Source organism: Anoplopoma fimbria, chromosome 5 (genome assembly GCF_027596085.1).
Source record: "Anoplopoma fimbria isolate UVic2021 breed Golden Eagle Sablefish chromosome 5, Afim_UVic_2022, whole genome shotgun sequence".
NCBI lineage: Eukaryota > Metazoa > Chordata > Actinopteri > Perciformes > Anoplopomatidae > Anoplopoma > Anoplopoma fimbria.
The window spans coordinates 13,596,872-13,611,932 of NC_072453.1; the positions used below are offsets into that span (position 1 = coordinate 13,596,872).

Here is a 15,061-nt window from a genome sequence, read left to right on the forward strand (position 1 = left end):
TGCAGGTGTGTATTGTTTCCTGTTTATCAGTAATTGGTGATTCCTCCTAGATGAAATCTAGACCTGAGCAGAAAATCTTATAGGAAGGGGTCACACAAACTGCTATGGAGTTGCATATAGAAGCATGTTGTGAACTGCAGGTCTGTTTTTGTTCTTAAGATCTGGACAGACAACATTAAGCTGTACATTTAAATAGAAGATGGTACACTTACCTCACTGATAAATCTATTAAACAGGGGGAAGAACCACTGTAGTGAGTGTAAATTATCCCAGGAGCACTTTAACACTGGTAGAATGACAACACTACAGAGAGAACAATGAGAGTTATAATATAATGTGGGGAGTATAATAGGATTTTCTGATACAGAACAAATACAGTATAGAAACCTAATTGCTTTAGTTGATGTCATATTTTAAAGAAACAGATATATTCCTGTTTGTTTTGTTTTCTAACTTTGTGATTTGCCTGCAGACTGTGTTAACATAGATAATTAGATTGTGTGGTATTCGCTTTATCAGATGTCTCCTGAAAAGAGGAGACAGTGTTCTTTTTTCACTGATACAGTCAATGTTCACTTAAAACAATTCTGGGGTCTTCTCTTTCAGAACGGGGTCAAGAAAACATTTGATCAGAACTGTTAATTTTGAAAGTGAATACTGAGAGAAAAAGCTGCACATAGAATATCTAATATGAAGCATTTTGTAGTGAAAACAGTGGAATTTGTGGAAACATTACTTGAGCTGAACTGTTCTAAAAGTTCCAGTCTTTACTTTTTGCTTTACATTTGTGACAGTTAGATATGGGACCACGATGACCTCATTGATCATTTCTTGCTATCTGTTGGTGCTTACACAGGCAACACTGTGTGCACTCTGTTTACAAGGTTTGCAGGGTCTGAATATAGTTGCAGCTAATTGCCTTTCATGAAACCTGATGAGGTATGTCTGATGTTTATTTATAATGACATGATTCTCTATTAGACTATTACCTTATCTTAATTACTGCGGTATTCTTCAGTGACTGTTATGAACTGTATAGGACAACTGTAGCTGAATAAGACCTTCTTGCCGAGTTGCTGTTTCAACAGTTTCTCAGGTCACGGAACTTGCCAGTGAATTTTCAAATAAAAGGAAGACACAAATGTGCACATACTAAGTTGCTTTTATTAATACAGAACTGCATGCTACAGAGACTGTACAGCATAAACATTTATTCATTACAAAAAAACATGGTTTTGGAACCATTTAAAATAACAGGAAAAACAAACAAACAAAAAGATAAGAGCATAAAATAGAACAGGAACATCACAGCCGTTAAGGAAACATTCAAACTATTTATCATTAGCATCTTAATAAACCAGAGAAGAAATCGACAGATTACAGTCGCGTCATGTCAACTACAATGGCACCGAGTGGATGATTCTCTTGTAGCTTTTTTTACAGCCTCTTGCAACATCAACATGCCTATTTTTTCTATCTACCTATATGTAGTAGTGTACTTAAAAGTGGCAGTTTGTGTATTTTTTTGTATTTAATAGTTTTTTTATGAACTTCCTAATATACATAATTTGGCCCTTGTGGGTTTATACAGTATGATGTCCGCCTTTTTATTAAGTTTAAATTTTAATATTTGACAATTTGCTACCAAACACATTTGTTATAGCAACATTTATACTACATACATAGCAATCTATGTAACGTCACAGCAAAGAATGGTATCGAAATAAAAATAAAAACGACAAAAAAAAAGGATCCCTACAGCATGGTTAGAGGGGCAGAGAAAATTATCACAAAATTTGGCACGGAAAATCTGTACACGAATCTACAGTCTGAGAGATGTGACTGTGCAATAAAAAAGAAGGGCTTTAGACACTTTTCCAACTACTGAAGACACGGTACCCACTGTCTTGTTTCAAGTTTTCTTTTCTTCTTTTTGTAAAATGGCTTATAGACGCATTTCTTGAAATGAAGTTGTGCATACTTCTGTTCATGAGATCTACACATTACACTGAGTGGAATCCAGGTTTTCAGCGAGGAAAGAAATCAATAACAAAAGATTTGCCTTTTAAAACCTCCTTGTAAAAATGGATCATTCATATATAAGTCGCTTACCTTAAGAAAAAATATTTGTACAATGTATTAAGAAACAAAAAGTCAAAAAGAGACACATACAAGATACAACAAGCAATCTCTAAAGCAATAAATACTACTGGTCCTAGCGTTGTGACATTTTGAATTTAATAACCCTCAACCCTCCCACCCCGACCGCCCCTCAAGCCCACCCAACTTGCCTGACTCCACCCCAAAGGTAAACAACAAAGAAAAAAGACAACGCAGTGGAAGAATGCATATTTAACACAGTAATCCCCCCTCCCCATTATTCTGTACATTTAAACAAGAACAAGTAACATCACAATTAAAGTTGTTCCTCGGAGAGGTGTCGCCGCCAGCCTCATGCCCTCCTAGAGTTTTGAACAGATGTCAAATGATTGGTTCGCAAGCTCGTATTTAATACAAATAAAGAAGGAGAACCAACTCTTTCAAGAAAAGGGCTCACTGAATAATCTAACCTACCTTTTTATATCCGTCTTTTAAACATTTTGAAGTTGAACTAGATAATTTTTCTGTTTGCACTGTTTAACACTACAAAAAAGACAAAACAAAAATCCATAAAAATTTTGGCAGATTCACAAAGCTATACTACAGCTCATTGTATCATTTCTTTATAATAATTCAATTTTTTTTTGATAGTGATGGGTCAAATATTGACCAATGAACTTTAATAAAACAAAACCTAAAATTTCAAAGCCTTATGGCACAGAAACATAAAGAGAAATGAACTGACAGCGAGGGAAATATAGCAGAGAGAGGGCCTCGAAAGGTGTGTCTGAGTGTTTGTGTGTGTGTGTGTGTGTTTGTTTGTGTGCAGAGCTAGAAAAAGAGGAGAAGAATAGGGTAGACTATTCTATAGACTTGGTCACTAGCGACAGAGGCTGAGGGGCCGTGGAGGGGTGTAGCGAGTGGGAATGACACAGCGATGCTGAGGGCCGGGCCATTGAGGACGCCACAGAAGAGCCCGGCTGCCGCGAGGACGAGACGTCACCATGCTCCAGGGCTCCGTTGTGGGAGGAGGCGCCGGGCGTTTTCCTAGCTGCAGCAGAGTTTTCCAGCTGAACCAAAGATGGCGGTGGAGGCCCAGCCAGGAGGTGCGGGTGGTGGAGTGGCTGGTGGGCCGGTTTCATAGTCAGTGAGAGAGGTTGCATTTGTTCAGTCTGAGGTTTGGACTCTTTTGAGGAGGGGGAGGGAACCACTGAGGAGGGGGAGGAGGGGGGGGAGTCTAGTAAGCTTCCGTCCGTAGAGGGAGGACTGGCACAGCTGCCTTCACCTTGGATGTAGCGAATGCACTTTTTTTTTCTCCTGGGGGACAAGGCGAGAGAAAGAGAGCATCTATTAGCATTGCATCTTCAAACCGCATTGCCTCTTAGAACCGTTGCCGACTTAAATGCACCTTTGCCTTTTTGTTTAATTTTGAAAAATCCTTATTTGAAACCGGTTTTACGTAACGGATATATATTTTGCGGGTGCATTTAAGTAGCTCGTGCTAAGACCAAAGTTGGTAGAAATGACAGTCAATTTTTCAAATACTAAACCATCAGACAGGACAGACATGAAGGAGAGATCACAGGAAAAGAAGCTGGGAAATGAAAATCACAGACAGAGATGATGATAATGATGATGATGATCATGAGGAAAGATTAGATGTAGTAATGGTTGCTCTCCGGATGTAAACTCAGCCTTTCTTACAGGCAGAGCTACAGCTGGGGATCAGCCTGTTCTCTCCAGCAACACAAGGTTACTGGACCTGCCTCACTCGTCTCCCTCTATCTGGCCCTACTCTCTCTTCTCCTGAGGGGACAGAGTTTGGATACGAAGGCAAAAAGTCAACAAGCTCCACACTACTCCGCATCTGCCCCACAGACACAAGTGTGTGTGCGTGTGCGTGAGGGGTCAAGGCATCATGTTTGCATTCCAGCCCCGAGGTCGGGACCCTCCCCCTGCCTGCTGAGTCCTGAGGCCAGACCCGTTGCGCTCAGTGGAACCCGTTGAAACGAGCACGGGAGGGGAGGGGAGGGGAGGGGAGGGAGGGGGAGATGGGAGGGGAGGGGATTGTTGCATTTGTCTGCGGTGACTTTGTCTGCTGCGAAGGCTGTGTTCAGATTTGGTTAAGGGGGAATCTCTGCCCACCTCATCTTTACCCTGACCCTGGCAGTGACCCCTCTCTCAGCTCTCCATTCTATCACAAGGACGCCTGAAGGGGCCATGAAGTATTAGTATTTAAGACTCACAGGGACAGGGAGTAGGTAAAAAGAAGGCTATGGAGTTTTTTTTTTTAAAAAGATAGAGTGGGGCCATTGGAACATATGAGGCTGATCTTCAGTTTAATCAAATAAATCCTTCTTCTGTAATTCTAAAGGGGGATAAAGTCTACATGAAAACCAACAAAGAGAGCCGACTACTGAGAATGAAAAGGAAGATGGACGACAACAAAATCACATAAAAAAGGGCTCACGAAACCTTGATCGCATGCTAGGGTGAAAGACAAGCATGCATTTCCGATAAGCTCGACAGTACAGGCACACAACACCGGACAGTATAGAATACGACAAAAGTCTAGAAAAGAGTGGGGATAAGGCTTTTAGTGCTTTCTACACTGATACTGTAGTGCTGGGTGGTGCGGAGTATCGACCGGCCGTAAAAAGGTATCATTTGCCACTACATAGACATCTTGCTCTGGATAACTGTCTGTCAAACTGCAACAAATGAGCTAATATCCATTTTTTAACAGACATATCGATTCATAGTATGTGCCTGTGTATGTTATTGATTTTTCCGTCTCGGGGGAAATTACACCAGATGCATCTTTTAGGAAATGGAGCCCAGAGAGAACTTTTAACCTCTCGGCTCCTAAAACGAAGACTGAATTATCGCGCTTACCAGCCTCCTGATCTCCTGATCTGGTATTATTGTTGTAGGAAATAATGTAGTAAGTTTTTGAATATGTGTTTTTTTTTTTTTTTTTTAGCTGGGAGGGAAATAAGAGAGCCAAGTGGAATTACCAACAATGGCGGACTGTGTGGAGGTGAGATGATTGTGATGCCTTTCTTATTTCAAAGAACATTTTAATAAAAAAGTAAGTCTAGGTGATGTGTTAAATTATTTTTTATACATTTACACATTTGTAATTGTGACAAAAACTAAGAGCTGTCCTTTGAAATTGGCTTATAAACTGCTAAGAACGACTTCTTGCTCTTCAGACTAAATTTAGATTTAAAGCCGACCCACTTAAACAATTAAAACGATACCAATGAAACATGTAGCAGCGAAAAAAACAAACAATGTGTTGCAATGGTGGGTGACGAAGAGTTGTGTGAAGAAAGAGGTGGGCCAGGGTGTGGTGCAAGCCAGACACACAGAAGGGTATTACTTAGCAGAAACAAATACCTACCATGAAAATATTCCCAATTCAAAGACTGCTTGTGTCAGAACAGAAAGACAACAGGTAGGGACTAAGTAAGGGTTATTGAAGAGGAGTTTGGAGGAAGAAGAGGTGGAGAAGGAGGAGGAAGAGGGCACAGAAAAGAGTGTCACTGAGCAGGGCCTCAGAGAAAGCAAGGCTAAATTTGTAAGCATAACATTGTTATTCAAAAGGACGCCAATTAGAACATACATGACAGTTAGGATGAGAGGGAGTTATCAACTGCATGGAGAGAAAATGGATTTCAAGTCAGATTGTAAGAAATGTTATTCGAAATTGAATTAGGAAACCATGATCTTGCAGCAATATATTTTGTTGAGCTAAAGAATTTAGTATTCCTATTCAGAAATCCATTTTCTGCCACTGGGCTTGAACCGAGTTCAATGAGGAAAACTTGCTGTGAGGGAATTTAAAGCAGGAAGCTCCTCATTAAGGAGAAGGAGCAGAGGAGTTTGCCATCTGTTACCACACTGATGGAAACACGTTTGAGAGGGATATCTGAGCAAATAATCAAGGAGGAAAAGCTGCTCATTGTGGATGTCTTCTTCCCATTGGTTCTACAGCAGTTATACCTGCATGGTTTGCACCATAAACTCAGCTGGTCAAGCCCGAACAAGGCACGACACTTCTTTGGGGTATTTGCATCTGTTAGCCAAAGAGGTAGACACAAACATACACACAGAGACAAATAACAAAAGAAAAAAGAAAGAAAAAACAAAATGGACACGTCATTACACAGACAAAAACATGTAGCCAGGGCTTAGGTTTAGGCTGGCAACACTGGGATGTCCTCCATATTGAACAAGCCATCAGGCTCCAGATCCTCCAAGCCCCGACCTGCCAGTTTAAGATTTCTGACCAATCTCAGTGAGGCCTTTAGTACTGAACATCCTGCAATGAAACCCCTGTAACCCCAGAGATGTGTTTTTTTCATCAATACATACGCACAGACACCATTCATACAAACGTTCTGGCATATGCAGTTAACACCCTTCAACCCATACAGGAGGTAAAAAAAATAAAAAAAAAAAAATCGAAATAGTGGCAACCTAGAGATAGACCGGCAGGGCGTGGCTGGAGGAAGCTGAGAGGTCACGATAGCCTGGCAGGACAGACAGAGGGGAGGGGAGAGAAGAGGAAGAGGAGGCGGCAGCAGCAAAGAGCGGAGGAGGAAGTCCCAGTGTTAAGTTACCCAGCCTTCACCTGGCCCTGGCCAGTGCAAGCACACACCATACACACCTGCACGGGCCACACCAGTTATTCTGTTGGTCGAGCCCAAAGCGCGCTCGACACTTCTTAGGAGCGCTCAGGTCTGATGCCGCAACAGTGAGGGGGAAGCCAGCAGAGAGGAGGAAAAAGAACCAAAACCAAAAACAATAAGGAACAGAAATATAAAAAGGGGGAGGAGAGAAATAAGGAGAAAAAAACAGGTAACAGTGAATCTATGAAGCTTGGCTCATTGTGCAAGAAATCCCCCCCCGCCCCTAAAATACACCCGTAAAGCCATTCTCAAGTGTGCCTTTAAAAGACAGGACTGAACACAATTAGTGTGTTTCTGACATTAGTAAAAAAAATCTAAATGCATGCAAGTTATAAAATGACGACATTAATATAGAAACACTTGCTTTTAGTAATCTAAACTCTGACTGGAGTTAAAGCTGAAGACAGGATGCTTATTCGGTCGAGAGGGTTTTATAAATGGAGCAAATGCAGGTTGGATTACATATTGCGAGGTGTTATCAAGGTAAAGGTGGTAGAACTAGGCCGCGGTAGCAGACTGCTAAAATAGCACGGTCAAGAGTTAGCTCTATAGCCAGGGGAAGGTTTTAAAAAGGCTGGAGCGTGAAGAAGGAATCTACTCCTTAGACCTGGCATCAAACAGTTGACTGTTTTCCATCAAACACTGGCTGTCTGTTGCAGAAAAAGCTGCCAGTCACTAGCCAGTTCAGACCAGTAACTGTGTGATTACCAGAATGAGAGTGGAGTGAATATTATGGTGGAGTGTTTGAGACCAGGTCTTGGTTGAGTAGATAGATCTAAAAGGGGGAGTAGGCCAAACTCATGCTGGCCTTTAGGAAGGTGCAGCTACTGAAGCGTACAGATTAAGGAGGTTTACCCTGACATCACATCCTTCAGGTCATACTCCACAATGATAATTTAACTTAATATAAGCTGTTCCTCAAGCACACTGCGTAGTGATTGTGCCGAAATACGGAAAATGATCTAGACTAATAAGCAACATGAGTAAATTGAGGTTAACTAAATTAAATATAATTTAGCTTGAAGTTAAATAAACAACATTTTAAGAAAAGGAAACAGCAAACAAGCAAAAAGCATATATTTAAATAGAATAAAGGATTTAATCTTAAACCTGACTAATATTGCACATCAGCTGATAACTAAATATACATTAATAAAAAAAGAATAAGAAAAAAAAAACAAGTTAGTAATTTAATACTCAAAATGACATTAGCACCTGTAATCGGAGGGAGTGAAAGGCAAGGGTTTGGAAAATATTCTCTGTGTTCTGAAAAAAAAGAACAGATAGAGAGGCCTTCAAGAAGAAATCCGTCACCAAACGAGCGCAAAATACATAATAACAAGTCGCCACTGCTCCTCACAATATGATCAGGAGAATATGAATCATAAGAAAAAAAAAAAAAGGATAAATAATAGAATTAGCAAACCTCCTTAATTTTTAAGATGTAAGTGATTATTCTTGAGTTGATTTAAAAGCATGCATGAAAGCAAGCAAAGGGCAGCCCAACAAGCACATACACACAAACACACACACACACACACACGCACAAACACACACATACACAGTACTGTAGTGCAGTCTATCTGCAGGGCACAGGCATTATCAAAACGGGGCCACGCACACACAACACTAGCAAAGTTAATGGCTCTCACAATGCTTCAACTTCACATTCTCAAAACATACATATCACAATACCAGAACGCTAAGGGGCACAGTGGGGAGGGAGGGGGGGGGTGTCAAGAGGGGAGGTGAGAAGGAGTGTGTGTGTGTGTGGGGGGGGGGGGGGGGTCATGCATATTCAGTTGTTATTAGCTGGGGAAGGCTAAGGGGAAAATGGGAAAAGGGGGTTGGGGGGTATTACAAGCAACTCTACCATTTAAATATTGCATTGGGAAGCATAACTATACAAAAAAAAAAAGAAGATAAAAAAAAAAAAAAGGCAGGCACAATAACACACATTCAAAAAAAACATAAAACACACAAAAAAACTAGCTTGACTTTTATCTTGCAAGATGTCACATCTGCCTGACACATGATGGGGCTCTTCTAATATCAGAGATAATTGCAGCTCACTTACCATTGCTCTCTGCTTGCTGCTTTTCCCTTTTTCTCTTCTTCCTTTTCCCCTGTTGGTTAGCCGCCAAAAAAATAGAAAGAAAAAATAGACACAGACAGGAACCTTAGTTATTATATTGCAGAATGCCCAAAACATGAAACAGAGAATAGGACTCTTCTATGTGTTTACTTATTTATTCATTCTTTCTCTGCCTTTTGTTTCTGTCTCTGCCCTCCGGTTTGTAACAGCCACTGCAGGCCAATTCAGAATTATCCCTCTTTCTGTTTTTTTGCTCTTTTCTTCTTTTTCTGTAATCTTTTGTCTTATTTTCTTCTGCTCTGTGAACGGCTAGACATCGTGACAAGCCTCTGTTTTTTGGTAGACAGATTTCTCAAAGGCTGCTTGTGGAAGACTCTTGTCAGCTTGATCCCAAAAACTGGACAACATTGATGAGAATCTGTGCACTTATATGCCAGAACAGAAGTGTCTAAGGCGCAGAACATTCACAGAGTATTCATATAAACAACACCATGGTCAGACTTTGTTACAAATATTCCTTCACGTCATTAAAAGGTGGTCTTAGGTCATGCCAATTTGTCCAGTCTCAGATATAAATATCGAACAAAAATGCCAAGAAGAAAGTAATCCCTCAGGCTAGATAAAAGCAAAAAGAAAGAACTCATCCTGGTCATGTCACCTAGTGAACGGGGAAAAGAACAGCCCGTTACGACTTGTAAACTTAAAAACTTACATAGTTGTCTCGTGCTGACCAGCCTGGGTACAGCTGCATGTGGAGCTGTCTCTCTTTCCTGGCTAGCTCGTAGTACTTGGCCTGCTCCTCCCGTGATAGTGCGTGCCACTGAAAAATGAGAAACAATACAAAGGAAGAAGACATAGAAAGGTTTTTACAATGAACAGGAAACAAGTATAGGAAATGAACTTAACTCTTCAACACTGGGCCATGAACTGCATTCACCTTGGTGTAAATATTTAGAATATTTACAATCAATTTAGCAGGACGGATGGATCGGTAAAACACTGTGACGTCCCTTCAGTCTGACCATTACAGTGTTGCTGTGTGTTCAGTAATCTTTCAGGACTTACCCTCCGTCCCAGGATCTGGTTGATGGCAGCACTTTCCTTCAGTGTACACTCAGCCACCACCTTGGCCCGCATCTCCTTCATGTAGAGCATGAAGGCATTCAGAGGCTTCTTTATGTGGACCTGCTTCTTTTTCTCCTCTTCCTTCTTAGCGTCTGACTGTTTCCTAAGGAGCAACAGAGAGCTGAGAGGTGAGCAGAGTAAACCATATGCCTTTTTTTTGAAGTCACGTGACACCGAAACGTGCACAGGTCGGTGAAAGTGTACTCACGAGCTGTTGAGAGAGATGTCACTGTGGGAGGATTCCTGCTTGACGTTGGGTGTGACGATGGCTGGGTGTGGGATGCCCGTGGTGTGCAAACTGTGGTGGGGGGGCAACATGTGTGGGGGGAACCTAGAGGACAGAAGACTGTGTAAATTGTCAGAATGGACGAGGGTGAAATGAGGAGATGGAACACATGTATACACAGGACTAAAAGGGCTTAATTCCATTTCCCTCTTTGAATGACATTTCAAAGTACAAAAGGATTATTTTACTTATTTCATAGAAATGGAATTGCCCTTTAGTCACAAGAAAAGACATGCATGCACATACGAACATCCACGTGAAAATGTCCAAGGCTATATATCATTTTAATAATCAGTTAGCATCATATGTCACACAATGTAATTTGAGTGCAGGATTCCACCTGGACAGCTATACATTTTACACAAAAGTATAACAGCAAGTTATGACAAACCACCACCAAAACATCAGAAAAAAAAGCATGAACGCTATATTGTGTGGAAATAATGGAAAATCTCTTGAATGCTATATTTGAAGAAGCCAAAAAAGATATCTATACAGGGAACACTTGAGCCAAGTGCCTTTCTTCACCTTTATTTAAACACAACCTCATTGAGATTTTGTAAATTCTAGCAAGTGTATCCTAACCCATACAGCCAACAATTCATGTAATAGATTCAATGGAGCGGGTTAGCTTGAGGGCTCTGAGCACCTTGAACTTTTCTATTCATAGTTACGGAGAGACTGTGCAGGCTGAATATATCAGTGCCAGCCATAACTTTTAGTTTTATTCAAGCACTTCTCAGGCGTAGGAGAGGTTTATATCTGCCTAAGCAGTTGGCACCTATGACTGCTTGGGAAACAGTTTCCAAATAAGACTTTTATTTCATCCATAGATGACAAATGCGCAACTTCAAGTCATTGTTATATTTGAGGAAAACTGCATTTTTAGCATTTTATCGCTGATATGAACATGCCAGGTTTTGGAGGGGTAAAGCTTGAGCCATTATGTCTTATCAAGGAATATTGCAAACTAGATTAAAATGTTCTATCAGAGTCTAGTATCACTTCAGGTATTGGGTCTCTTATTTGCTTCCCCCCCCCGTTCTTTTCTGCCAGTTCAGCATTGTCAGCAGCACTGACATTTTTATCTTCATCCTTCTACGCTCCTATCATCACTCCATCGTCTCCAACCGTTCCGCACATCGAGGCCAGAAAACCCTTATTTATGAAGTCGTTTCACTGGCTGGAACAGCCATAAGACACTGCTGTGCTGTGTGTGGCAGTGTGTATATATATATATATGACACTAATTACTTGTGGCAGATTATTTGAACGCATACGCGTCTTATCTGCATGTGTATGTTTACAGCGTAGCTTCACGTGACGACACGCAGATTTAAGAAGAGAGGAGGATGAAGGAGAAGGGAAAAAAAGGAGGAATAATTCTTTCTTTCTTTTTTTTTTAAAGCAGCTCATTATCTGGCTGTGTCTGGCTGCATGGCTCCGAGCCAGAATATAATGATGAGGATAAACTCGCCAGGAACAACTACTTTCTGTTGGAGGCCATCTCAGGGGAGTGCCAGTGCGCTCCCCCCTCAAACTCTTTCCCTCTTTTTCTCCTTTCCCCTCTTCTCCCTTCATCACTGACACGTTGGTGTTTGTGCCATGTCATCCGTTGATGGGGAGCTCGGCAGCAGTGGCTGCATATCGCCCATCATTAGGGCTGCTGCATTTTCCCTCCGTTTCCTCTCTCCCCGTTCATCCTCCCTCCTTCTCTCTCTGTGCACTTGTTAAAATTTCCTCTGTTCCAAGTTCTATTTTTTTCCCTTCTTCTTCTTCTTCTTCTTCTTTTTCTCTACTCCTCCCTGTCCCCTCACCACCTCCACGCTCCTTTTGCTCCCTCTCTTCCCCTCCTCCTCCTCCTCCTCCTCCTGCTGCTGCTGCTGCTGCCACTGCATGGCCCAGGTTATGGTTTAAACATGACGGCCGTCCCTTTGAAGCATGGGGGCATCATCATCATCATCATCATCATCATCATCATCCGGGCTCATCAGCAGCAAGCAGCGCCTTGGACCAATTTAACCAACACAGAGAGGGAGACACAGCCGAGACCCCCACCCATCCCTACCCACCCACCCACCCACCCGCCCCAACCCTGGGGCTTCTACATCTCAATCTAAAAAGGTAAGACTGGCTAGCGGTGTTGGGGAGGGGGTGAGGGGTGGGGGTGGGGGGTCACTGGCGCAGCAAGCCCAGTGTAAGCCTAGTGCCATTTAATTGCCCATGCGAAGCAGTAGCCCCCGTGCCTGTTTAATGTATAATGATCCGGACGGTGCGCTCCTCCCGCCCCCAATGAAAAGAGAGCGAGCATGATGATGGGGGAACATATCAAAGGGCAGGCTTAAGCATAAGGGGCAAAGGGGCCTTCACTTCCTCCTACCTGTCACAATCACACACACACACACACACACACACACACACACACACACACACACACACACACACACACACACACACACACACACACACACACACACACACACACAGAGACACAATATCTGTGACCTGCACTGGCTCCAACCCCATTATCAAAATAATGTCTTTCATTTGCTCTGCCGACTGTCTCTACTCTCCTTGGCTTTTTTCCCCTCATGTCCTAAAAGAATGCATTTTTTAACAGGACCTAGGTGTAAGGTGCTCATTGCAGGACTACCAGGTACCAGATTCCTTTCCTGCATCCTAATGCAGTTCGGGCTTTACGGCACAGGGGACTGATTCTGAAGCAGAGCACTCCTGCAAAGGACCGGCTCCCGACAAGAGTACAAGGCCAGGATGTCTTTTCTCTCCGATTACCTCCAGTCAGCCTGCTCCCTACAAATCGTTTGAGCTATCACAACAGTCTAGTCCATTCTTTGAACAAAACCAACTAGCTGAAGGCTATGTATGAAAGGATTCTGCCATTTTTTGACACAATTAGACAGATTTATTTTACTAGATATGGTCAACAAATTGATTTATTTCCTCTGTTCTGACCAAGACAGACTTTAGTTTTTTTTTCAATAGAGATGTGTTAAACCCTCCCACTCTCCAGAGAGCTCCCAGAGCCCTCCATCTATTCAGTTATACTAATTCAATTAGGGGCCTCATCACAGGGCATTAGCTCTTCCCCATCGCCAGTCCCCCACCAACAGCCCAGCCAGTATATTCAATTAGCTCCACTGGAAATAAGATGATCACAATGTAGAGGCTGTCATTAAGGGACCAAATTAGCAGTCACTTAAAGCCCAGGTTGGCTGGGTACTGCTGCCAGATGCCAATGTCTGGACAAACCCCTTTGTCTGACCCATTGCACCTGAGACTTTCTCTGGAAGGACTGGGAGGGGCGAATGTGACTCTGATCCAGACACCAATCTCCAGAAAGGGTTCAAATGTAACATTTGATGCAAATATATAGTTATATTTGAATGACTAAAGGGACAGTTTAACAGCAAAAAAAAATAAACTGTGTGATCTTACAAAATCAACTTTCCCTTATTCTCAGGGCTGTGCTTTAAAAAAAATGGCGGTCCCCCTTGCGTCTCCTCCCTCTCTGCATCTACATGATCCATCAATGTCACAGACGTCTAAACAGGCCGCCCTCAGGACCTGCTTTTCCAATCAGGCTGTAATTAAACTGAAGCTTGGCCTCATCCCTAGACTCTAAACCAGCCCGGCCCATAGTCCCCTGCTGCAAGGGCGTGTAGAGAGGAGGAGGAGGAGGAGGAGGAGGAGGAGGAGGAGGAGGAGGAGGAGGAGGAGGGAGTGGAGTGGCAAGCTGTTTGTTTTTGTATTGTTGCTTTCTTAGGGCTTTTAGTCATCTAAAATTAATTATTTTCGCTTTCCACACAATATAGAGGACACATGTCCCTCAAGGGAACAGTAAGTAGTTTAACACCAACCGACAAACACACACATGTATACAAGATGGCAACACATACACATACCCCCCCTGGGTGCACCAATGTCCACAGCAGCACTTGAGCTGGACCCTAATGGGCTGGACCAAAGCGCTAGCCAAGTGTCAGGCCACGGCTTATATCATCTAGTCCCCCATCAAAGTGTGGCTGTGTTTGTTTATCTGTCTGGCAGCTCAAACTCACAGCATGGACATGCCCCAGCTCATTTCAGATCTGCCTGACATGCAGTGGGGGTAAATGTTCTTCAGGGGCCTCATTAGAAAATGATAAATATAATTAATATTTGAGCATGCTAGCTGGAGCCCCACACTAGAGAATTGGCCTTTTGAACACAGAGATGAGGAGTGTGAGCTCTCCTTAAGGGAGAAGTTGCTGCTCACCGTCTCTGAATGCGAGCGTGTGCATGTGTGTTGCTTGTGCATTGCCCTCACAGCCAACACAAACACACACAGACGCACGACTAAAGGTAGGAGTAAGTGAGAGACTGTGTGTGTGTGTGTGTGTGTGTGTGTGTGTGTGTGTGTGTGTGTGTGTGTGTGTGTGTGTGTGTGTGTGTGTGTGTGTGTGTGTGTGTTGTTCCTAGGTCTCAACTCACCTTGACATGGATGCGTTGACAGTGAGCGCAGTTGGGTAGGGGTGTCTGAAACCTCCTGTTGTGATTGGATAAACAGGTTGACCTTGCCTGGGAAGGGGGAAGAAAAGAAGAAAGGAAAAAAAAAAAGGTAAAGGAACAGGGTTGATGGAAGAGGAGAAGTTAAAGCCCTCTGTCTCTCTCCTCTCCCCACCGTGGGCCTCTTTATTCTCATTTGATCAGGACAAAAATCTAGGGGATTGCAGAGCGCAGATCAAAGGGAGGAAAACT

The 15,061-nt window shown here is 42.7% G+C and overlaps 1 protein-coding gene across 9 annotated transcripts in view; it reads right to left on the bottom strand.

Moving 5' to 3' along the window:
- Window positions 1–1,150: 1,150 nt before the first annotated feature.
- The window catches only part of tcf7l2 (transcription factor 7 like 2), a 90,222-nt gene continuing 76,311 nt past the window's right edge, over window positions 1,151–15,061 (bottom strand). For 2 of the 9 annotated variants that reach the window (XM_054599552.1, XM_054599548.1), the window contains 8 exons: window positions 14,795–14,881; window positions 10,226–10,348; window positions 9,958–10,120; window positions 9,605–9,712; window positions 8,875–8,923; window positions 8,013–8,063; window positions 6,776–6,848; window positions 1,151–3,417 (listed from right to left, as the gene is read on the bottom strand). In XM_054599552.1, coding sequence (XP_054455527.1) covers window positions 2,961–3,417; window positions 6,776–6,848; window positions 8,013–8,063; window positions 8,875–8,923; window positions 9,605–9,712; window positions 9,958–10,120; window positions 10,226–10,348; window positions 14,795–14,881 — 1,111 coding nt within the window. In that variant the 3' untranslated portion in view covers window positions 1,151–2,960. Of the gene's footprint in view, window positions 3,418–6,108; window positions 6,182–6,775; window positions 6,849–8,012; window positions 8,064–8,874; window positions 8,924–9,604; window positions 9,713–9,957; window positions 10,139–10,225; window positions 10,364–14,794; window positions 14,882–15,061 lie in introns of all 9 variants that reach the window. The other 7 variants (XM_054599556.1, XM_054599554.1, XM_054599551.1 and 4 more) reach the window with 6 other exon arrangements.